Raw genomic sequence first — 25748 nt, 5'->3', positions numbered from 1 at the left:
TTGACTTGTGATCTTTGGGTAAGTTTTCATGGGGATGTGTCTACAGAGCTAAATTTCAATGGACACATTCCTCCCAAAAGAACTAGGTATGTACACATATCACCCTTGACTGAAAAAGTGTATCACAAGATGACGAGGGGACTTTGAATATAGAGTTTCGAAGTTTGACCGATATAAGAGCATTTCTGTTAAAATACGTGATATATGAGACGGATTGAGATAAAGAGATCAAGATGAATTTAAGATATTGGAAGATATAAAACATAGAATAAAATATATACTCTCTTGTATTTAGGATATAATTCGTAACTATCTAATAGTAATAATATAAGTTGGATTTTATATTATTTCTAGTTTAGCAAAGAGAAAAAACACCAAACCCTAAACCCTAATTTTTCCATAAATAAGAGAGGATTCTAAGAAATAACTGATTTGATTACTATTTAACTATTGAAACGAATCACCACAATTGTAGGTAATAAAGTATGTAGTCGTTCTGATTTTATGCGAGGATGAAGGTCGTGAATATCCGACTGAATCTTGTTAAATATAGTGTGCTTTCTTTATGTTCATCTAACTCTTATTATAACATAATCGTGAATTTAGCATGTTATCAGAGCAGGTAGTTTAATCCATATTTAAGCTTATGCAATTTTTCGATAATTTTTTTTCATCGTCGTGACTAAATAATCGACAAATCACTTTGTTGATCTTTTTTCATTGTTCCAAGTTATCTGCTGATTCATCACGCTTTACTCATCTCTTTATTATCATCATATACAATCAAGGGAAGTACATCAACTAGAGATATGGAGTTGCTTTAGCTGAATACATGAATTGGAAGACTTCATCAAGTTAAGAGGCATTTTTGTGGCTTTTGTTTTAGCCAACCCTAATTAATAAAATTGGTCCCATTGAGAACTAGTAAAAAAGCACCGTGATGATTTTGTTTGGAAGTCAAGATAGGGAAGCCGATTTCAATCAAGTCAAGCTAAATATATTATTTTACCATATTATTTCACTCTTTTTTTCAAAGTCGGGCACTTCAAATGTTATGTTTTATGACTTGCTAGGTGATGGGATACGTGATACTTGAGATGGATCGAGATAAAAAGAACCGACGATCAAGTTGAATCCAAGATATTTGAAGACATTTTACAATAGAATATATACTTTTTTGTTCCTAGTTTAGTTAGGAGAAACTAGAAACCTCAATTTCTCTATAAATAAGAGAGGTTTCTAGGAATTAACTGACTCAATTATTACTCAATTATTGTTACAAATCACAATAATTGTGGGTAATAAAGTATGCCGCCGTTCTGACTTTATCCGAAGACGTAGGTCGTGAATATCCGACTGAACCTCGTTAAATATGGTGTTCTTTCTTTATGTTAATCTAACTCCGATTGTAACATAATCGTGAATTTAGCAATTTCTAATGCGACACTAAATCTTAAAAATTTTGAGTGTCACAGGACTTTTAGAGTTTTTTTTATTAGAAACTCTTTCCCGTGCAAAATTCAAATTGGATCTCTATGATGATGTGGAGGTAGTTAAATAGAGACATCTCAAGATAGAGAGTGGTATCTTGCCCTCTTGAGATATCTCTAATTGTCCAACTCATCAATATTTCAGTTTGAACCAATAGAAATTAAGTCTTCGTGTATTCTCAAAATAATTAAATATTTCTTTACAGAAATAACTATGTCACACAAGTAAATAAAACAAGTTTAGGACTTTGCGTTGGAGATACCAAAGAATTGAGTATCTCTACTTTCGACATCCAGAAGTAAGAATCTAAATTAGAACTTGACACATAACGAATAAAGATTTTTCGCATTTTGCATCGGAGATGCTCTAAGGAGCGGAATATGTTCATTCATTAGAGTTCAAGCTTGAGAAATAATTACTCGTTTTTGTACTATATGCGTACAAGAAAGTAAATTATGAACTAGTTTGATGTCAGATCTACATCTGAACATTGATCCAATAGCTATTGTATTAGGGCAGAATAACCATTTTGTTTTACCAGGTTTCTGCCGCGTTCGTATGACGCGGCAGACCCTTCTTGCAGTGGCGTATCCAGGATTTACTTTGAGAGGGGTCTAAAAAATTACTATGCCCCTTCCAAAATCACGGTCACATAAATTTAAGCAAATAATAGTACTTTATTGATAAAATTAATAACCACAAGTAATTGATACCAAGAGATTCAAACACTTAATATTTTATACATGTTTCATACTTTTATATACATCCATAATTAACCTTTACGAGTTTTCATCGGTTGGAAGTTCTTCATAATTATCTCGTTATCGATCTCTATAGATATATTTCAATGTAGACAAACATATTACCACTCAACCATTAGTCACTCCTCCGATTGCACAATTGACTTTTAATAATGTTCATGGTTGATAATGATCTCTAAGCTGTAACAGTTGCCACAGGTAACACCAGTACCAAATTCAAAAGCAATTAGACTAATTTATATACTTCATGTTTTCCCGTGTCTACCATTTTTTTAGCAAGGTCACCGATTCCATCTAACTTGGAGAAATCGTTATTAGAACGTATATCAACAATGTAATTTTCAAGTTGATCACCAAGTCGCATGATGTCAAATGAATTAAAATCGTTTGGATAAAATTCAGCAAGAAGGATCAATTTGTTCTTGTCAAAAATGAGAATGAATTAGATGGACTTAAAGAAGCAATGCACAAGAACAACTCTGTGTTGGATTCAGTGAAACGTGCATTCAGTTCCTGAAGTTGCATATATATAATAGTGCAAAATGTAACTCAACTCGATAATGATGAAGAATTGATAATAGTCTTTATAAACTTAGAAATCAATTCAAAGTAAATTAGAAAATCCTAAAATTGGCTAGGGAAACTCAGTGAATTTTAGAAACACTAAAAACCTAAACTAACACCACAAAAAGTGGTTGTAGAATTCGAACCCGCAACATTCTTAGTCCCTCCTAAAATATTCTTGAGCTCGAACCAATCTACCAAGTTTCAAGTTATGTTAAGGTAACACAGAATACACTATGTTTTTGCTGCAGAGTTTTAACTGAATAAAGAAAAAAAAATATGTGAAGGCAGACTCGAACCCGCGAGCACAAGATTAGTTACACCACCGTTCAACCATTGCTAGCAGCGGGTACTGTTGTTAGAAGCAACCTACAACGATGTAACCTGTTCAGAGTGTTTTTCTTTTTTCTTTTCAAATATCGTGTACTAAATCGTAAAAGTTGAAGGGGATCTATAGACCCCCTAAGCCATACATGAATCCGCCACTGCTTCTTGACTAACCTCGAAAAATCATATTTGATTTTGATTTACCACTAAAGAAGAAGATGATGACAATTATGGTTAAATTTTTTTTTTCTCGAAAAAAAGATGATACAGAATATAAGTGGTTGAGGTGATCGTTTAAGACGTGATTACAAAAAAAAAGAAATTGAATTTAAACTACCTCCTTTTTTTTCTCTTAAGAAAAAATATGGGGAATAAAAACTAAATTATCCTGTAATTGTTAGTATAACTATTCAAAAGATAATTTTTTAAGATATCCTAGTCGGCTGGATCTGATCTAAAAGGATAGTCTGACTTGATCTCTCCCGTCAACTGAACTGTTTTATTATATAACATTTCTTTGTAACAAACATGTTGGCAATTTTTTGTTTGTAAATGTAAGCTATATTACGGCAGCCATTTGTTGTGTGTTCTTATATGTGCTTTAATTGCTTGGAGTTGCCAAACAGGAATAACTAAGTCAACCCTATAAATTACTTTTCTTTTTTTTTTTTGGTTGAAAGACCCTATAAGTAACTTGACTTACAAAGTTTATAACCGTAAGATGGTATTAACTGATAGTTATATAACATAGGTCTAAGTCAACATTTGGTAGCTCAAGAAGTCTATAATGTTAACATAAATTTTAAAATTCTGGAAGTTTCAGGTTCGATTCTCGAAGGAGGTTGATTTTTTGGTTTAATAAATTTGAGTTATAAGGTACAAATAGTATTGTTGATTTAGGCCATGATTTAGTTGGGTTTTAGTTCCGTTCTCGTACGAAATTAAATTAGGCGGTTATCGTGCTTATCACATCTTTGAGGTATCAATGACATTATAATAACTATCGTAGATCGTACTCAATTCTCAAAAACCATAAGGGTAGGAATTAAAATGGTTTGATATAATAAAGTGTTTTTTGGTCTAACATAAAAATAAGGGCCTTAATGGGTCTGTGGGCTATATGCCTAAAAAGATTATAATGGATTTAAGATCAAAGTTTTTGGAAAAATAAGTAATAAGTCAACTTTTTTAAATAGTTGAAAGTATTGACATAAACTCCAAAATTCTGAAAGTCTCAGGTTCGATTCCTAGAGGAGGTGGAATTCGTGGTTTATTGAACTTGGGTTATTAAAAGTATAATAGGAAACGACTGTTTGGGTCAAAATATTTTATATAATGAGTAAAAAATCACTTATAATTTTCAAATAAGTGAAGAGTGTAATTATAATATGTGTAATTGTTCTTAAAGTTTGAAATAATATGTATAATTATCTTTTAGGTCGTTTTAGAACTTTTTTATTCCCGAACTGCCCATGAAGTCTCTTCCTCTACTTTTCAATCTCTCTCTAGAATTTTTCAGCGAAGAACAATCATGACGTCTCTGCAACTAAACTGAGAATCCACAAATCCCCGGAGGATGATAGCTTTGATCACCTAAATGACCGGTCAAGATGGTTTATATCTAACTGAGTTCTCCCTCGAGAAAGGATATGAAGTTCATGGCTTGATTCGAAGATCTTCGTATCAATACTAAAAGGAATCAAATACAAAGTAATGAGAGAAGATTGAGAGAATTATTGATAATATGCTTAAAGTTATGAGAGAAGCCCTTGATGTTGTGGTCTTGCTGCTCCTCAAATTGGAGTTCCTTTGAAGGTCCTTTTTCATTTTTCTGTCTCTCTCTCTTTCTCTTAATAAACATCTCTATTTGATTACACTTCCATGTTATTTGTTTTGTATTTCTCATTTTCGAGGAACTAAAATTGATGATTTTTGTGGGACATTTTGAGCTCAATAGTTTAGTATCTTAAGGCTAGGTTTCAGGTCTAATTGAGGAAAAGCGAACAATGTAGCATAAGGTAGTTGAAGAAATTCCTCAATGAAGTGAATTTTGTGTTCACTAGTTCAGGTCAGTAAAATGTTTGGAAATTTTGTATTTGAGTAGTTGAGCTACTTTAATGGCGGTATAATTCTTGCATGTATAAGAAATGTGGTTTTGCTTAAGGAATTGAAGTTGTTATTCTGTTAATGATTAAGTTTGATAGAGATAAGTAGTTGAGAATTAGAATAATCAGTTCTGCTAGTTGATGTATTTCTTGGTTTCTTAAGTTGTAGTGAAAAATTAGATTATAGAATTGTTCATCTTTGAGTTAAGTTATGGAATTTAAAACATCAATCTGATTTAGTGTGATATGTTTCTGTGTTTTGAATGAAATTAGAAAATCTGATCAATCTTCTTCAGTGCAAGTAGTTTCTTGTTAAATTGAGCTCTGAATTGTTACTAGAACTTCAAAATGCATTTAATGAAACGTTTGGTTCATTCATTGACCTAGTTTTGAATGAATAGTATATTTGATTTAACAAATTCAAATTCTCTTCTATTTTCCGGAGTTAGTATCGTCAAGAATCATAACACTAAAAAAATTACAAATTTTCTTTTTTCCTATCTACTCAATCACTAGAATTTCTTCAAGTTATACAGAATTATGAAACAGGTAGGAGTGATATCTTGGATAGCTTATTTTGCAGAGAAGCAAGGAGAGAGAGAGAGGTGTAACTGTTTAAATTTTTGATATCACATTGTTTTGGGCACAGATGGAATGGTGTAAAAGTAAGATTTTGTGAAAATTGGCAGTGACTTTAAAATATTTTGTAATGAGATACTTCTTTAGCTTTGGGATGACGTGTCATCTGGCTACTATACATTTCCATCAACTCGAGGAAGAAACAGCAGAAATAACCCATATGCAAATACATGTTTGCAGAGTTGAAACATCTGAAATAACCCATATGCAAACACACGTTTGCAGTTTACATTATGCAAACACACGTTTGCATAACAGATTGTTGCAAACACGTTTGCATAACAGATTGTTGCAAACACGTTTGCATAACAGATTGTTGCAAACACGTTTGCATAACAGATTGTTGCAAACACGTTTGCATAACAGATTGTTGCAAACACGTTTGCATAACAGATTGTTGCAAACACGTTTGCATAACAGATTGTTGCAAACACGTTTGCATAACAGATTGTTGTCAGATTGTTGCAAACACGTTTGCATAACAGATCGTTGCAAACACGTTTGCATAACAGATCGTTGCAAACACATTTGCAGAAAAACGTAAAGGGAAAAAACGCCGTTTTTTTCTGGGTTTTTTTTTTTGAAAAAAAAATATTGAAAGTGGATCTTGTTAGAAAGCTAATGAAAAATCATTTCTAAATATATAATTTTTATAGAAATCCGACATCTCAAACAAAAGTTATATCGATTTAAAATTTAAAGAAAAATAAAAGAATTTAGTTACACAAAATGACAAAAAAGGGTATTTTAGTATTTGCACACTTTTTGACCTGAATAATAATTTTCAAATGTTTAGTACTTTTCTACTCATTTTCAATATTATTTTGACCTTTCTAGTAATTACCTCAAAGTATAAATAATGTAATAAATTTGTCAGGCTTTAGGCCTCTTTCATGTTGTTGGGTTTATAGCCTTTTTCATTAATTGTTTAACTTATGCGGTTATTGTGCTTATTATATCTTCAGGATGTATCAATGCGTTGTAACGACTAACGTAGATTGTAGTCGATTTCTAAAAAAACATCGGTGATATTTTCTCATTCAAATACATACTAAGTTGTTAAATTAAACAGTAGAAGGCGTAGAGTTATTTACGCTTTGTATAATGCAGTAAGGTAATGATATCATTTTTTTTTGAAACAGATTATAATGGTATCATGAAAAAACAATTTGTTTGGTGAGTCTCAAAACATAGTGTATTGTTAAATATTTTGTTTGGTGAACGCAAGAGTTGCAAGATTTTAGGTTTTTCTGTGGAGGTTAATATTGGGTTCATTTTTTTTTGATGAATTAATATTGGGAGTACGATAAGACTCATTTCTTTGGTCTTACACCAATAATAGATCATGAGAGCTGATGCGATGCCCGACCACTCTCCAGGTTGAATCCCGACGAGGTGACATGGCCGGTCCGGATATAGAGAGAGTTTTTCACTCTTTCTATCTAAATCTAGCCCGACCACATCACCCGGTCGGAATTTAGCCGGAAGAGTGGCCGCACATAGCATCATTTTTGATAGATCATACAGGGATGTACCCGAGTGTGACACGGTCACAAGAGCTTTTCCAACTCTTAATGTCTGGAAGTTGAACTCTACAATCAATGGGACCACAAACTTCATGTCCCTTTTCCTACTTGATGAAATTGCTCTTCAGTGGACTTTGACCATACGTTTTAAAAACGTATATGTCTATAATGCTTTTAAAATTGTATTGCAGACCGACTATGAAAAGATATTTTGAGAATCTTATATAACTTCAAATCTAATTCTTTTTAATAGTTTAATATTTTTGGATTAGTATAGAATTATAACCACAGCCATAGGTGGTTTAAAATTTTTAAGAATCTAGGTTTCAGATTTGGGAAATTTTAATTGCACTCCAAATTTTTGTTATATACAGTCACATCTAAGGTAATTTTTGTTCTAGTCAAAGGAGATGTGAGTGTCGCAGGTAAAAACGATAAATGTATATAACATTTCTCTTCAGATTTTGGTATTTTATTTATTTTGAAAGTTGTTAATTCGATTTTGATCTAAATAGAATTTACTAGTTGTTTATAATTGATTTTTTTTGTGAACAAAAAGATTACAGTTGTTTATAATTTACTAGTTGTTTATAATTGATTCAGTTTATCAATAAAAATTACAGTTGTTTTTTAACACAGGGGGAGAGACTTAGCAAATCAAATCAAATGGTATCTATATATTTGCGTTGTATCTGAAATATGAACAAAGGGGAACCCCATAGATCCCACTATGCTTAGGTATGGCCTAATAGGCATGACAAATGTGTTTGGGACGGAAATTTTTATGTTCACTTAGTATTACCCGTCAGTTCAACAAAAAAAACTTAGTATTACCCGTCACACTCACTTATTCTTGTACTTAAAATACCTCTTGGAACAAAAAGAAAAAAAAACTAAAAATACCTTACATTTTTTTTTTTTTGGAAATTTTAACTTCATTAAAAGCCTAATGGCTACTGAAAACATACAATGAAGCAAAAACATGCACTCGACTTCCCTCAACATTTCAATTTGTAGGGACTAAAGTGAAAATACTAAAACTAGGGAGGGTCCAACACTGATTGGGCCAGGTTATGGGCATGCGAGTTCGCCACCCGGCTTACCCACATGAATTCAAACGATTCTAAGGAGGCCACGTTTTCCTTGATCTCGGTCATGCATGTATGTATCTTCCACGAGGTGGCATTATCACCGTTGGATGCAGCCTGTATAATGACCCTTGAATCTCCTTCAAAAATCACTTTTCTAAACCCTAGGGCAACCGCCATTTGCGTAGCGATCAAGAGAGCCCGAGCTTCACTTTCCAAAGGCGATTTAGGGTTTGTAGTACGACCTTCCTGAAAGATGATTTCCCCCTCCCTATTTCTGAATAATACCCCGATGGAAGCTCCTCTTGGTCCAAAAGAACCGTCGAAGTTGGCTTTAATAGTATCTTCCGGGGGTTGAGACCAATATAGATTTTCTGTTACACTTGTGATTTCTTGTTCTCCATTTTGATGATGACAAAGTGCTAGAGCTTTGGTCAGGATACTCTTGAGATTAGGCTTTGATCTGTTGAAGATGATATTGTTCCTTTCTTTCCAAAAGCTCCATAAAAGGTAAAAATAGAAACTTACTTTACTTTGATTCTTCTTACTTTGCATAATCAGTTATGTGATCAATTTTTCTGGATCTTCTTCATGTGGAAGAGTTTCGTGGGTTTGAGCCAGGGTCCATAGTTGTCTAAATATCTGGCATTCACCGAATAGATGGTTGGTCAATTCCACTCCATGGTTGCACATAACACACTCTGTTGACACTTGCTGACTTCCTCTAGCAATATTGTTAAGCACAGGTAGGCCATTGTTAACTAATTTCCATATGAAATGAATAATTTTTTGTTCCACCGAAGGTAACTTCCACATTTTGGCCCACGGAAAATCAACCCCTGTTCTTGGATTGTGATGTGTTGGAGTTATCTCTGTAAAGTATGACTTTGTTGTGAACTCACCTCTGACCGTGGGGGTCCAAACCAGTCTATCAATTGGGATCAAGACCGAAAGGCCAATTTGAGTAATAGCACTAATAGACTCTGCATCAAAGAATTGATTTAGGATATTTGTTTTCCACTGCATAAGATCATGATCAATTAGGTCTGCAGCCCAGTATATGTTTGCAGGTAATGGTACAATACACCTTGGTTTGAAGTCAGGAAGATCCGGAACCCATGGATCCTCAGTTATCTTAATGGTTGACCCATCCCCAACTTGCCAGCAACATTTCTTTTGGAGGTCATTCTTCACTTCCATTAAGGAATTCCACAACGCCGTCGAATTTTCTTTCTTTTTTTCTTTCCAGAATGTATCTGTGGTATAATATTTAGCAATAATAATTTTAGACCAAGTAGACGTAGGGTTGACCAACAGTCTCCAGGCTAATTTAGCCACCAAGGACTGATTGACCCTAGCTAGAGGCCTAATTCTCAGTCCCCCCCAATTGTTTTGGTCGTTGTAAAAGCTCCCATTGTAGGAAATGCATCTTACGTTCACCTTCTTCATGATTCCACCAAAAATTCCTCTGTAATCTCTCGAGTTTGTTTATGACTCCATGAGGTAACAAGGAGAACCCCATAAAATATGTGCATATAGGGCTGAGGACTGACTTGATAAGGTTTGTACGGCCTGCCTGTGAGATAAATTTTCTTTTCCAGCCCGCCCGCTTTTGAATTTCTCCACTAGGAAGTTGTGTGATTGGATTCTTGAATTCGGTTTAAGAATCAAAGAGCCCAAGTATATCTCAGAATCTTGCATATCTGGGGCATTGAGCGTCGAGACAAAAAGATTTTTCAAGGCCATATCCGTCCCTTTGCTAAAAAATAAAGAAGATTTTGAGAAATTAACTGCCTGGCCAGAGAACCCCGTGTAGCTTTCCATAATCAGTTGTATTGCCTGAAGATTTTTGATTGTTGCGTCGCCCATTATGATTAAGTCATTCGCAAAAAGTAGATGGGATACCCCGGGGGCTTTCCTGTTGACTCTGTAGCCGTCAAATAAAGAATCCCTCTCGAACTGATTGATAAGAATCGATAAAGCCTGTGAGACCAGAATGAAAAGGTAAGGCGATAGGGGACACCCTTGTCTGAGTCCCCTGGACGTCCTAAAGTTTCCATGTTTCTTTCCATTCACCAGAACACTGAAAGTTGGAGTTGTTACACAACACATAATTAAATCCAACAGTTTCCCCGAAATGCCTAAGGTGACCAAAACTAATTTGAGAAAACCCCAATCCACCCTATCATATGCTTTCTCCATATCCAATTTTAGCATGAACGCTCCATTCCTTGCTTTAGATGCTTTCATAGAGTGGATCGATTCCTGAACAATCACAATATTATCAATGATTTGTCTGTTAGGAACAAACGCGTTTTGGTTCCAACTTACACATTGTTCCAGAATCGGCCTCAGTCTATTTGCAATGATCTTTGTGATGAACTTGTAGAGGGTATTACATAAAGCAATCGGGCGATAGTCGGCAGCCTTCGAGGGATGATCCTTCTTCGGGATAAGTACTAGGTTGGTTTCATTTACCTCCTCTGGGAAAGCACCCATCTGAAACGTGTGTTGTATGAATTTAACGATATCCGGGCCCACTATACTCCAGCCATTCTGGTAAAACACACATGGAAAACCATCAGGTCCAGGGCTCTTTAAAGCCCCCATTTTAAACACCACCTCTTGAATTTCCTCGGCAGAAGGGATTCTCGAAATGGACAGTAGACTATCAGTCGGAAATTGCTTATAATTCGTTAATACCTCTGGTGGAGGGTTACTTACCTCGTCTGCCACGAACAAGTTCTGCAAGTGAGCTACCAAGGTCTCAGCTATTTCCATCTCTGATGTAGCTCTTGTGCCGTCCGGTTTAATCAGATATTGAATATGGTTCTTTCTTCTTCTGTTTGATACTGAAACATGGAACGCTTTTGTGTTTCTATCCCCATTTAAGGCCCATAATTGTCGCGTTCTTTGTTCCATTCTTGTTCGTTGAACCTCCTCAAGATGTAATAAATCTTCCTGTATTTTTTATTCTTGTTGCAGACTCCAATCAGTAATAAGTTGAGATTGGACGTTTTTTAGACGGCTCCGTAAAATGGAAAGCCTTCTGTCCAGGTTACCGAAACAGTCCCTTCCCCATTGTCGAAGTTCCTCCTTTACCCCTTTCAGTCTTTCAGATATGGAGTCGTCCTCCCGTTGCCACAGAAGTTTCAATTTTTCCTTGTAATCCTGATGCTTTGTCCAAAAAGTTTCAAACTTTGACTCTGCTCTGATAGTTGACCCATGGATCTCTGTTTTCAATAAAATGGGACAATGATCGCTGTTGTATCGAGGTAGGTGGAACACTCCCGCATTGGGAAAAATATTCAGCCAATTGACCGACGCTAACACCTATCCAGCCTTTCTCGGATCAATGCACCATTACTTATATTATTTGACCATGTGTATGCGGGTCCATTGAAACCAAGGTCCACCAGACCCGAGTTGCTCATGAAAGTGTTGAAATGTTCAACGAAAGGAGAAGAGAAATTGCCCCCGAATTTCTCCGAGTGGGACTTAATTGTATTCAGGTCCCCTATGCAACAGAAAGGAACGGTTAGATTTTGCAAGGTATTTTGGATTCCTTCCCAGAAACTTCTTCTATTTTCTTTTCGGGGTGGCCCATATGTGCATAAGAGATCCCACTCATGTTCCCCTTCCCGATTCAACATTTTCATATGAATCAGATTTGAACTCTGACTCACAAATTCCACTCTCACATCATCCGTCCAAAAAACCGCAAGGCCCCCACTTCTTCCTATTGCCGATACCACCACTCTATTTCGTAGTTGAAAACTTTCGAGATTCAGGTTTCTCTCATTACCATGTAGTCTTGTTTCAGCCAGAAACAGTAAATTAGGTTTAACTGACCGGAGGAACTGATGTAACATATGAGTCGTCAAGGAGTTCCCCAATCCTTGACAGTTCCAAGATAGTACTAACATTGTCCTTGCGGCTCTTTGGGAGCAGCCGCCACGACCCTTTCATGTTCTTTAGCATCAAGTGCGTTGTTTTTAGAGATTTTTGTGGATTGGAATTCCACTCCTGTTTGAGCTCTGGCCTGTCTCTTGAGATTGGCCCTTGCTAGTCCCCTTTGATCTTCTTCCATATGAGTTGTTTGTGATGGTGCCTCCTCATTAATTGGTACTGTTGACCTGCCTTGGTTACGGTTTTTGAACCTCCTAATTAATGGAGTTGACGTGCATGGTGCTGAGTTATTATGATTTATTTGTGTCGAGTCCGATCCCTTCCGCAAACGTAACTCCTCCATAGCATTAATGGACCCACTCGCAATTGCATGATCTTGGGAATTAATTTCGAGATTAATCGTGTCATTATTGTGGCCATTACGGTTAGCTGAAGTGTCTCCCTGGCCACTGTCCGGCGCCGTCATCATCTCCGGTAGGTCGTACTCCGACCACTTTTGATGTTGAAGCTCCCTGTCCATCTTTTTCCTTGCCATCACTTCCCATGCTTGAGGAACTTTGAATAGTTCAGAGTATTTTGCCTTTGCTTTGCACATAATGGCCTCTTTCCTTGCCGGAGAGTCTGTCTCCGCCATGAAGTCCAATAATTTTAGACTCCGTTGGCAAAATCCAATGGAATGCCCTAAGAACCCACAGAAATTGCAGAATCTCCCTAGTTTCTCGAACCTCAAATTTATCTTCTTTGCAACACCACCCACTATTTGTAGGTACACAGATTGAGGCAGTGGTTGTTGGATTGAGACCTCGATCTTTGTTCGTGCATAAGATGTCCATTTTGCAGCCTCAGCTTGTGTCACCCGAACATGAGAGCCAATCCCTTGTGCCAATAAGTTTATTGTGTTTGCATTTAACAGATGGTAAGGTAGATCATGGAATTGGACAGTAAACCAAGCTTTATCGAATTCATGCTCCAACGGTGATTTATCTGGTTGACATTGTTCCACCAGAAAGATGTCCTCTTTGATGACCCATGGGGCCTTAGACGTTACATACTCAGCTTCGCCCGTAGTACCGAATTTTGCTAGAAAAATGTTGTCTGTTAGATCACTGAACACATATGGGAAAGGTAGGTTCCATATGTCTTTGAGCCTTTTGTATAGGAGATCAAGGGAAAAAGACTTGTATGAGAGAATCTTGATAACGCAGTGTCGCTTGTAATCAAAAGTCTCTATCTCATCACGATTACTTTCGATAACTTTGATAGCTGGTTCATCCGTTGATAAGGCAGCTAATTGAGCCAGAAATTCTTCATCATTCGGTTCCATTGATAGTTTGTGTTGAAGAGATTGAGAAGAGATTGTGAGAAACAGGTTTGTTTTTTTTATGTCCTGAAGACCAACCAAAAGAATAAGATCCTAAAGACCGACTAAATCAGAGGCTATTAGTATATAGTATTATTTACTATTATGAATATGAAAATACCTTAGATTTGAGTGTATAACAAATATGACAGAGTGCATTTAAAATTTTCCTCTACAAGTGGGGCACCTAAACAAATACCTTTCAGATACCCGACTTTTTGGGAAATAGATGCCCCTTCTCCCAAGTACCCTATAAATGTTTCCCCATTTCTTTGGAAAACCACCCTCTACCGCAGAAGGAAAAAATGAAGAATAACATCTAACAACATCAAGAAAACACGATGTGAAGAAGATTGTAAAACAACATATAAAAGTAGCATTTGCATTTCTCATGTTCTTTTGCATCTTAAAAATCATCATAGACTTAGGTCTTAATACCTTCGGCCTTCCACATTAAAAGAGAAGCATAATTGTTGCAAAAAAAAGCCTATACACATATCACTTATTACTATTACCAAAAATAAGCGTATTCGTTAGGAAATTAACGGTAAAGTCATTTTCCTGTGAACTACACTTATAAGGTGTACGTAGGGTGTCATCCTAACATACATCTAAAATTTCAAAAGCACAAATAATATTATCTTGATCTTATCATTATTTTTTTTTGTTAAAGATGATCTTACCATTATATATTACTAAAAATGTACACCAATTTTTTTGCATTACAAACTTCCACTAATTTTCAGGACTAGACCCACCCCTTAGCTTGAACTTTAAACCCACCCCTTAGCTTGAACTTTAAAGATAAAGCTTAACACTGCATTCTTTACAACTAAACAAGTTTTTGTCTTGTCTCTCTAGTAATGGCTCTCTTCAATACATAACCATCAAATTTCACATAGTGAAAGTGCACTATAATAATAGTACTTCCATTTCTTGAGTTCCATTTTGCACAAAGATAGATCACATTGAGTTAATAAAGCTGGTCTCTTCTATCATTCCACCATCTCCACCTGAGTGAAAAATAAAGTCTATTTTAGCATCATATATTAACATTTTTCTAGTTTTATATATGTATGTGCATGCGTGCGTGTGTTTGTTATTGTTATTGTTATTGATTTGTAAAAGCATAGTTAGAGTTGTTATTTTCGGTTATGATTTCTTTCTCGCCTTTTTCTTATGTCTCAATATTTTCTAGTTAGGATCCGAAATGGTCAAAACATACGTTTTCTCTGACAATAATGACGGTATACCTAAACCCTAGATTGTTACACCGTCCATAAGTAGTCTAGTACAAAAGAAGTGGAATACAAATTGAAACAAAGTAAAGAGATATAGTTCAAGTAACTAACCAGTAGTAATCCCATCGTGGACGGGCTTTACTCATCCGATTGAGCCCGTACGGATAATCAGTTTCAGATCTCCGACTGTTCTTGAACGCACAACATCCGATCGAGTATATTGAAATAAGGAAGACAAGTACAACTACGTTAAGAACAGAGAGTTTGTGCCAATCATCCTTCACATTCTCAAGCACACCTGCCTTGCAAGAATCACATTCATAACATAATATTGGTGCAGCATTATTCCACTTAAAGCAGTCTGGATCCTGTGGCACCAATGTCCCTGCTGTGTAATCACATGCTGTTGGTGGCTTGCAGCAACCAGACTGCAACATCCCACAAAACCCAAATCAAGTTTCTATATATCTAAATGCCTAAAAGTTGAAACTTTTCTTTGCCTAGTGATCTAGAGAAACTTTTAGGGTAATAATTATGTTGCTATAGTTTTAATCCTCGAGAGGTGTCTATTCAATCATGTAATTTCGATCGTTTGGATAAGTGGAGTTCAGATCCATAAAAATTGAAAAGACAAAAAAAGTTGTGACTTTAATGTCCGGGTGAATACGTTTGGGGCACGAAAATTAAATTACTCACATAAATGTCATATGATATGAAATGAAGTATATTAGGGCATTTTGAGTGAGGACAAAAATGTTGTGTTTTGTTTTGTTGTATTGGAGTATGGTAGAAATCACTTATTTGGAGAAAATACAATAGGAGAGGCATGAAAAATTATGTTATACAAACTTTAGTGAAATACACTCAAACACATATATCAAAAGATTGCTTCATAAGCTCTGGGGTGTCAATAACTAAATCAATTAAGATTCTAAACCAAAATCAGAAACATAAACACCACCAATCATCATTAGAACACATGTTAATATATATATATATATATATATATATATATATATAGAGAGAGAGAGAGAGAGAGAGAACCTGAACAGGTGACATGCCCTTGTTGAGATAATCAATAGGAGTCCAAGTCTGTAACTTGGAACAAGTATTAGAACCCAAAATACAAGTTCTAATATTCATCCAATTCTTAGGGTCTTTAACTCTGTTCTTTAGCCATGAAGAGTAATCTTGAAGCTTATATTCCTTATAAGCTCTACCAGGGACAGGCATCCCTCCACCTTCACTAGTCACTATAAACCCAAAAACAGTAAGAGAAAGTAAAGTACCTATAAGAATCAACATAACTACTAAATACACCCAAAGTGCCCAAGCAACATTGAAACAAGCCCCAATAAAACCAGCTAATGAAACAAGAAGAACAACAAATCCAATAACCAAAAGGGGTGTTTGTAAAAAACTTTCACAAGTTGTACTACTTCTTGCCATCCATAATCCTCCTCCTATTATGGGTATTGAAGCTAGTAATGTGAAGAAGTTCAAGAAACCTATTACTGAGTTACTGAATCTATACATCCTCCTCTCTTTCACTCACACACACTACAACTCTATCACTCTCTCTCTCTCCAAAATAGTCTAACACCACCTCTCTATCACTCTCTATCTCTCTCCCTCTAACAGTTCCACACTAGCTAGTTAGAAGTGTGTACAAATAGGTAACTAGTCTCTTTCCTTCATGGTTAAGCTCCTCCCCTCATCTTTATCTTTTTCTTTAATGAAATGGGTGGGTTATTAGGCAAGCATGAGTACTAATGCTTCTTCTCTCTCTTCCCCCTTTTTTCTTTTAGATTCTGAAAAGCATCAATCACTGAGAAACCGGGAAGGGTCCCTACTTTTTCATGTTTATACATTTGGAGTCAGGTGTTAAAAGATGAGTAAGGAAAAAGACCCACACATTTACCTCCTATTTTCTAGTTCCTATCTTTTACATAGTTTCTCAACTAAACCAAGATGATAGGTTTAAAAATCAAATATGTTCTATCTCGCCTGTAAAAAAAAACACGTGTTACGACAACCAGAAAGGGTGTTTGCGTATAATCTCATATGGGCAAATGAGAATGTGATCTTAGTATAAATGACCATGTATTCTAGTCTAATTTTTTTGTTGCTTACTTAATTTTAGATATGGTATTTGTTTGTATTAGTATGTCACGTTTATATCTTTTATTATGACCACTAGATATCTGAAAGTTAGAAGCAAAATTGTTTGATCAATCAATCCTCAATAGGAAATGGATTTTTTGTTAGATGAAATTTTAGTAAATCTAACCAGAATTTTTGCAGGTAAAGGTAAATTATAGTGGTAGTGGTTGAAATTAATCTAATTGTCTTCTCTATCTTTTGAGAAGCATTATTCTTAGTCAATTAGATGATCAGCTTTATAAATAATGTGGAATAGAATAATATGAGGATTCTTCTTTCTTCTATATCTTCAGTATTTATTAAAAAGTTGATAACTTTCTTGGTTTTAAGTCCTTATTTTGATCCTTCCCACTTGTTTATATTATATCCACTTTTTTTTTATTAAATAGTTTTGGATCAGTGTTTCAAGAAGTAATTCATGGGTCCATAGATGCTGCTTTTATGAATAAGTGGGTAGGTAATCAAACTTTATTATCCTAAAACACTTTTTCCCCCAAATATGAGTATATATTTTTATTAAGTGCACAAAAAAGATTCCTATGGTGTTTGGACTTGTAATGGTAAAATCTTACTCCAAAAAACATTTAATCTTCTATCACGAGATTTATTCTTTGCTTTGGATGTTCTATTAGTTCATGCGCTGTAGGTTTGTTTCGTTGTTTTTCTTTTTAGTCATTTGTTGTCTTTGTTTCTCTTCTTCTGCTTTGCTTGTAGTGAGACCACATAAGAGAAGACTTGGACGAGGTATTTGTTCCATCCAAATGAAGGGTAAAAAGCTTATAAGCACCCTAAGTTCCACTCCTCTGGCCAAAGTGGAATGTCGTCTATAGCCCAACAAAATTTAGGATTGGAACAAATTATTGATCACGATCACATCATATAGCACAGATATATCATTAGAAAAGCATAAGCATATAAAGCGCTACAGAACCAAACGTTGGAAAATCAAACTCTTATTACTTGGAAAATCAATTAGAGAGGACAGAGGAGTGTTATTTTGCTTGGCATGGAATTTGCAAGAACCATACACTATTCGAAAATCATAATAAAAAGTGACTAATAATCACTTATAAATTACTTTCTCCAAGAAGACACTCACAGTGGCGTGGCTGAGATTTTAGGGGCCCGGTGCGAACTTTAAACCGGGGCCCTTCATCTAATGTAAGAACCGAAAAATATTTACATGCAATATATTAGTAAATAGCTAAAATTAACTGAAGAAAAAATTATCATGACTAAAATACATTATGTAAAAGTATTAATGTATTGCATAACACTAGTAAGAATATTTAAATTATATTTAATGTACGTAAATAAGTCCAATAACACAATATGAGTATTTGAAAGATGCAATTATATGAATTAAAGAAGAATATAGCAAATAAGTATGACTTGGGGAACGCAATTCAACACGTATACCTTTTGCCTAAGAAATTATAGAAAAAGACATAAAATCCTATTGTATTTTAAAGAGAGAAAGAGAAACAAAGAAAAATAAAGACAATAGTAGAGAGTGAAAAGAAATGAGAAACATAGCCTCATAGAGATAAAGTTAGATAAAATATTAAAGCCCAAATAGAGAAAGAGATTGGAGATGCCTTTAGAATAGTTAAATGTAATAATATGGGCCATATATATTGGGTTGGGTGCCCTTAAGTATCATATCCTATAAAAACATGTGGAAAAAATGATTTTAGCTTGTGTACGAGGGGACTCGAACACGAGACCTCGCGGGTGCGTGATTATGTTCCCAACCATCTGAGCTACTAACGTTTCCTTGCATGTTTCCAACGCTCTACATTTTATATCAAAAATGCTTTGAGATAACTAAAACGGGACCCTTAGATGGAGAGGGGCCCTGTGCAACCGCACCGGTCGCACCCCCTCTCCCACGCCCCTGGACACTCATCTCTTGGTAATTTCGACTGATACTCAATAATATACTATATCTGGAAGCTACTTTTGGATCAGTTCAGCTCTGCTACTACCTGAGGGTTTACAATACGAATTAGCAGCATTAACAATACACAACAATGTCTATGGTGTTTGGAATAGGGTTAATGTTCCGAACTATATTGCAACTTGTATCCAAAATGACAATGCATAAGTGAAATAAAGTTTCTTGTTCCAAAAAACAAAAAATAAATATATAACTTAAATATTACAAGATAAACAACGACTATAGTGTGTAGATATCAAACCCTCAGCCTCTTGGATTTAGGGGAGAATGGGCAGCCACAGGATTTTAACCAAAGGTCGGCCAGTAACCAACTAAGAGGGATGAGTTTGAGATTTCAGATCATTATAGTTCTGTTAACCCACTGGGCTAAGAATACCGTCCTTGTAGTTCTACTGGGTTCTTGATTCAAATTCAAGCCCATTTCGTCCATTCATGGACAAAAATAAAAAAGGGAAAGTTTAATTGCACTCGCCATTCATGGGCTAAGAATGTGAGTGCATTTAACATTTCCCTTAATAACAAAAATGATGAAGAAGGGGGCATTCCGAGAATTGAACTCGGGACCTCTCGCACCCTAAGCGAGAATCATACCACTAGACCAAATGCCCGTTTCTGCTTTCAAAAGGGATTGTAAACTATTGGAATCAACTTTTAAATTTACTCAACCAACACACCCACACACTATTTATATTACACAAAGAACTAAAGAAAGGGAAAATCGAATAGCAACTTGTCTAGTTGAGTAAACTATTGGAATCAACTTTTAAATTTGTTGAGATAGTGCTCTCCACCATCCACCACTTCAACTTAAAAACCATAATGTCATATCGTCTATGAGTTCACTTCTTACAACAAATAATCAACAACAAAATTATCCTTTTCAACAAAAAATAAAAAACAAAATTATCCTATCAGATTTCATTTATTTATAATATTATGATTTTATGTGTTTTTCTAATTTGCAAAATAGTTCAAGATATACGTGACAAATAATACAAAAAATCAATAATTTATCGGTTGGCTATCTCAATTATCTAGTCTATCAATAATTTATCGGTTTGGATAAATCAATAATTTATCGGTTGGCTATCTCAATTATGGAGTCTACCAAATAGTTCGGATATACATACACTAGTTGACTCAAGTATCAAAGAGTACTACTGTATATGAACTAGTTAATGAGCTCTCCACTTATATTACTAGTAGAAGATGTGCCTTTCAATATAAGTGCTCCACTTAATAATAATGTCACTCTCAAATTTAAGTCCACGCGCGCGTGTTTGAGATTAGCCCATAATGGATAGTTATTTAATGTTTAACGGCGCCGCCCATTCATTTATGAATATCACGCGCACACCTTACTTCTTTCTTTAAATACCCACCCATCCTTTCTTCAAAATACAAACACACAAGCTTGCTCAGATTTCCATGGAAATGCCTTCTTCAAGTTCACCAAGATTCGTAATTCTGTTATTCTCGTTGCTCTTGCTATTTCATGCAGGTAATCTAGGGTTTTCAAACTTCAAATTACATATGTTGCTTTTTGTTAGTTAGTAATTTTTTTACTAAGTTTATTGTTTGTTTGATCAAGGGGAGAGCGATCTTCGACTAAATTATTATACGGAAAGTTGCCCAAGAGCAGAAGAGATCGTAAAAGAAGAAGTGACTAAACTGTATAAAAAACATGGTAATACTGCCGTGTCGTGGGTCAGAAATTTGTTTCATGACTGCATGGTCAAGGTAGATATTTTTCTTACCGATTATCCTTAAAACATTATTTGCAATCGTGATATAGTCATTTTTATGCAATGATTAGGAGGACTAATGAGATATTTGTGATGCAATTGATGTAGTCATGTGATGCTTCGCTTCTACTAGAATCAATAAATGGTATTGTATCAGAAAGGACGTCCCCGAGAAGCTTTGGAATGAGAAATTTTAAGTACGTAAATACAATCAAAGAAGCTCTCGAAAGCGAATGTCCTGCTACAGTTTCTTGTGCAGATATTGTAGCCCTTTCTGCAAGAGATGGTGTTGTTATGGTACGTATTTAACATTTACAAACTCTAATTTGAAGTACCCTAAAAATAAGAAAAATGAAATGCTACTTTAAAGATTGGTGACGAATTGATATGATACAGTTAGGAGGACCATATGTAAGCATGAAAACGGGGCGAAGAGATACTAGAGAAAGTAACATCGATATCATTGAGGATTTCATTCCTAACCACAATGACACTATGTCGCTTGTGCTTTCGCGTTTTCAATCTATTGGAATCGATGCAGAAGGATTAGTTGCTTTGTTGGGTGCGTATTTCTATCTTTTACATTATTTATTTTTGTGCATTACGCGTACGTGTTTAAATAAATAAAAAAAGTTAATTAATTTCAGGTGCTCACTCTGTGGGTCGAGTTCATTGTACAAATCTTGTTCATAGGCTATATCCAGACATGGATCCAACATTAGACCCCGACTATGGTGCTTATCTTCGGAGCCGATGCCCATCACCAGAACCCGATCCTGAAGAAGTAGAATATTCGAGGAATGATCGGAACACACCGATGATTATCGATAATATGTATTATAAGAACTTGTTAAACCACAAAGGACTATTATCAGTGGATCAACAACTTCTATCTGATCCAAATACATCTCCTTACATAGAGAAAATGGCATCTGATAATGGCTACTTTCATGATCAATTCTCAAGGGCTCTTCTCTTATTATCTGAAAATAATCCTCTTATTGATGAGCAAGGAGAGATAAGAAAGGATTGTCGATTTGTTAATACCGCTTCAGGATAGAAGTATATATCACTATCAGGGATCCGGATTAGTATATCCTTGTGTATAATTCCAACCAACTTTTGCTTATGTCAATAAGCTAAATAATCAAGTTGATATTATATAAAGTTCTCTCTTTTTCTTTTTCTATTGGTCAATATACTTTAGGGAGAGTATGAAACTCCTAATGACTTGCAACCAAGATTTAAGATTGTGACAGCTCGAGTCAAGGGTTGTTGCCTATCTTTCTCTTTTATTATCGGGATATTTTCCTAATAGCCCCCAATTTTTAGACCGGTTTCCTGCCTAGCCCCCTACTTTACCGAAAATACCCAGATGACCCCCTTTTTCAGTTACCGTTATGACACCGTTAACTAGTCACCACCTTCTCTCCTCCATCTCATCACCTCTCTCTGCCACCTCACCGTCTCGCCAGGCGACCTTCAAACAGAAAAAAATCTCTCGTCTTCTCTCTCTAACACTCCGAAGAAGGAAAACCTTCGCCGGAGCCCGGTCTGTTCGTGAACAGACCAGATCTGTTCACGAACAGACCTTAAGGTAAATCTCTCCAAAGGATCCACTGCCGATCTTACGACCAAGCTTAAACTTATTCCCTACTCGAGGCTCCGTTTATTCCAAACACTACAATTTGAATGAAAATCCTAATTTCAAAAAAAAATTCCCTTAAGAGAGAGAAAGAGGGAGATGAAATAATATAGAGGACCAAAAAATTGAAGTTCGCGGAGTAACTGAAGTTAAAAAAGACGGGAGGAGATAAGCAGTAGTAATCGATGAAGTCCGATCAACTCAAGAAAACAACGATTTGATCAGAGGACAAGGAGAGAACAAAGAATTCTAGATATAAGGGAGAGATAAAAGAGGGGAATTAAATACAAGCAAGGACTGATGAAAGACCTAGGGTTGTTTGACTGATTGGGGAATTCTAGATACCAAAATTAATTCAAACCTTTAGGCCATGTTTGGCGGACGGGTCACATTCCCGTAACACGATTCCTGGGAATCAGATCATTCAGTTTGATGTTTGGTTTGGCCAGGAATAGGAATTCGATTCCTGATAGATTCCTAAATTGGTGTTTGGTTCGTGTAGGAATCGGAATATAATTTTTTGTAAAATTCCTATTATATCCTTAAACTACATAAATAAAACGTCAATTTTATTATATACTTTAATCAGTATTATATATTCAAAATTGCAGATATGAAATAGTAACATGACACACCAATTAAATAGTATTTAAAATGCCAACAACCTTTGGTTGGAGTCGTAAAAGGTATAATCTTCCACTTCGGAGGTCAAAGGTTCGAGAGATGCTGACCATTTAAAAAAAATTATTTAAAATAAATAAAGGTCATGGCTAAATTTTTTTCTTTTTAAACATTATCAAATCGATTGTAATGAAAAAAGAACAAGAGAATAGGGAAAAAGTAGAGAGGGAGAAAGAGTTACATTTGAGCGAGAGAAAGTATTGCTATGGTGGTGGCTAACCATAGGTTTTAAATTTTTTTAGTTGTGATATTGTGTGGAGGACGATTTTAATAATAGTCATTCTAATATTTTATTAAGGATAATTTGGTCTATAAATATTAAAACAAAGCATTCCCGGGAATGGGAATCACAAACCCACCCCCCTCACTGGGTTTGCTATTACCCCATTTCGAGGGAATCCTATTCCCCCGGGAATAGGATTCCCACTGCATTCCCGCGAGCCAAACAATATCAGGATTGTGATTCCCAGGAATCACATTCCATTCCCACGCGATTCCCGCGCGCCAAACATGGCCTTATAGTTTATAGGCAGTTTTCCCCTCTTTTTGATAAGTATAGGAAAGTTGTTGATATTTTCATACCAAGAGATCGAAGGTTTGAATCATGTATATCCTTCATCTGGGTTTTGCTTGCTTACTCTTTTTGCAATTGATTGATTCTTAACTAAGGTTTCCTGGTTTGGTAATTCAGGACTGGTGATTCATGTGGGTTTGCCTTTCGTTGGGTACAAGTACAGTACCTTTCAATTTCTTGGAAAATTAAATTGCATCTTCATCATTGCCTGCATAAAATCTCTCTTTTTCTCCAAATTGAAATATCATCAAATCAATCTTCCCTATTTTCTCTCACTAGAAATTGCCATGGAGAGTAACCCAGACCGACTTCAATCCTTGGGTGTTGGGTGTTTTGGTATCTATGAAGTATCATACAGAATTGCTTTAGAGAAGAGAGAGAACAGGAGAGAGAAAGAAGAAGAATATAGAGGGAAAAAGTTTTTTTTTTAATGTTTGAAGGTCGCCGACCGGAAAATTGGCCGACCGACGACCTTCACCGTTGAAGATGATGAGGTGGCGAGAAGATGAGGTGGCAGAGAAAGGTGATGAGATGGAGGAGAGAGAATGATGATTAGTTAACGGTGTCATAACGGTAACTGAAAAAGGGGAGCATCTGGGTATTTTTGGTAAAGTAGAGGGCTAGGAAGGAAACCAGTCACAAAGTTGGGGGCTATTAGGAAAATAACCCTTTATTATTTGCCCGTAGTGGTTCACAATCAGTGGTGTCGACCCAAAAACGTCTAACACTATTAACCCCAGTAGACTGAGACAAAAATAATAAAAGAACTCTCTCGACTACTGCCCCGCCTACGTGGTGTATAAGAGAAGGTGCATTTTGGTCTTTTTCATAGTATGAAAAAATACCCTTTGTCTTATTAGGAATGGTCAACGAGGGCGTGCTTGTACCGACTTTCATCCATTTGTAGATGGGTCGTGATGGGTGTGACTTCTAGCGTCGTGACCTCATTAGGCCCCTTACTTGTTTGGGCACGAAGCCCGCCAAGTGATGGAACGGGATTTGCATTAGTCTACTAAAAAAACGGGAACAATAAAGTTGGTAAAAACCAATGAAATTTTGTTTAAGAATGTTATAATGACAGTCTGATTTTTATCTCTAATATGTGAAATGGGGACTAATTGTGGTTATCTGACGATAACCTAAATAGATGAAAGGGTATAATTTGTTTGGTTTAAATGTATTTGATGATAACTGTTAGAGATTAAAAAAAGATAACAATTATAACATAAAGAATCTAACACAATATAGTCAAACTAACCATCTACAAACACAAATCTTCATTCGACATAAACACTAACATTGTTGTCGTGTTTTTCATTAACAAAGAACAAGATATTAAAAAAGATTAAATATACACCAAATTGATTACTTCAAATTTCTTCATAAAAGATCTTCTCCAAAGAAAGCCATATTTCTTTGAATTCTTTCTCTCTCTAAGTTTACTCAAGAACTAGTCAAAACAAAAGAGCTTTACTCTCTTTTTAATTAATTCCTGAAGAGATTGCATTGACGCAGAGGATGGAGAATCATTGCCGAAAGCACCTGAAAGCTGGTCCGCCTTTTGAGGGAGGGAAAGCGTTTAAATAGGAGCCCTACTTCCTTCAGTCGCAAACCCTTCCCGGTTCTCTTTCGTCTTCCGATAGTTCTGACCTGCAAAGTGAGCTCCGAAAACTGGCAACCTATGACCAAAAAGCTCAAAATTAGGCTTAGAGATCGGCCTACCTCTCCCGCCTCCCCTATTTGAGTAAGGGAATGAATGACACCCCCTTCTGAAGCGAGACCAACCCCACCATCGAACCGAATCGAGCCTACGGGGAAGTTGCTCCTTAGAATGCCATGACTCTTGCAGAAGGAAGAAATGCGGTAAATAAAGAGGAGTTCCAGGCGTAGGAGTTCATTCAACTATAATAGGAGGAGCAGGGAACTAACAGAAGAAGAAAACAACTAACGGATCTGCTGCTCCCAGATC

At 35.8% G+C, this 25748-nt stretch overlaps 3 protein-coding genes and 1 non-coding gene across 4 annotated transcripts; 1 reads left to right on the top strand and 3 right to left on the bottom strand.

Annotated features, from left to right (window-relative positions):
- Positions 1–8453: 8453 nt before the first annotated feature.
- On the bottom strand, positions 8454–9701 carry LOC147550105 (uncharacterized). The gene is made up of 2 exons (XM_086668420.1): positions 9155–9701; positions 8454–8989 (listed from the first exon to the last, which is right to left on the bottom strand). Exons 1-2 carry the CDS (start codon positions 9699–9701, stop codon positions 8454–8456), a joined length of 1083 nt encoding a protein of 360 aa, XP_086524546.1.
- A 4751-nt stretch (positions 9702–14452) lies between these two features.
- LOC147550104 (tetraspanin-6-like) lies at positions 14453–17011 on the bottom strand. Its single transcript, XM_086671040.1, has 3 exons — positions 16056–17011; positions 15123–15439; positions 14453–14783 (listed from the first exon to the last, which is right to left on the bottom strand). Exons 1-3 carry the CDS (start codon positions 16545–16547, stop codon positions 14744–14746), a joined length of 849 nt encoding a protein of 282 aa, XP_086527166.1. The 5' UTR covers positions 16548–17011; the 3' UTR covers positions 14453–14743.
- A 2659-nt stretch (positions 17012–19670) lies between these two features.
- Positions 19671–19742, bottom strand: TRNAP-AGG (transfer RNA proline (anticodon AGG)). The gene has a single exon. It is a non-coding gene; the product is annotated as a tRNA-Pro (tRNA).
- Positions 19743–20472: 730 nt separating this feature from the next.
- Positions 20473–22046, top strand: LOC147550102 (Peroxidase superfamily protein). Its single transcript, XM_086671038.1, has 5 exons — positions 20473–20635; positions 20726–20874; positions 20988–21176; positions 21276–21441; positions 21527–22046. Exons 1-5 carry the CDS (start codon positions 20563–20565, stop codon positions 21937–21939), a joined length of 990 nt encoding a protein of 329 aa, XP_086527164.1. The 5' UTR covers positions 20473–20562; the 3' UTR covers positions 21940–22046.
- The last annotated feature ends 3702 nt before the right edge of the window (positions 22047–25748 follow it).

Source organism: Eschscholzia californica, unplaced genomic scaffold (genome assembly GCF_041429995.1).
Source record: "Eschscholzia californica isolate CP2 unplaced genomic scaffold, dmEscCali1.0.p SCAF_3, whole genome shotgun sequence".
In the NCBI taxonomy this organism is placed as follows: domain Eukaryota; kingdom Viridiplantae; phylum Streptophyta; class Magnoliopsida; order Ranunculales; family Papaveraceae; genus Eschscholzia; species Eschscholzia californica.
The sequence above is the reverse complement of the archived record's forward strand: the minus strand, read 5'-3'. Positions and strand labels throughout refer to the sequence as shown.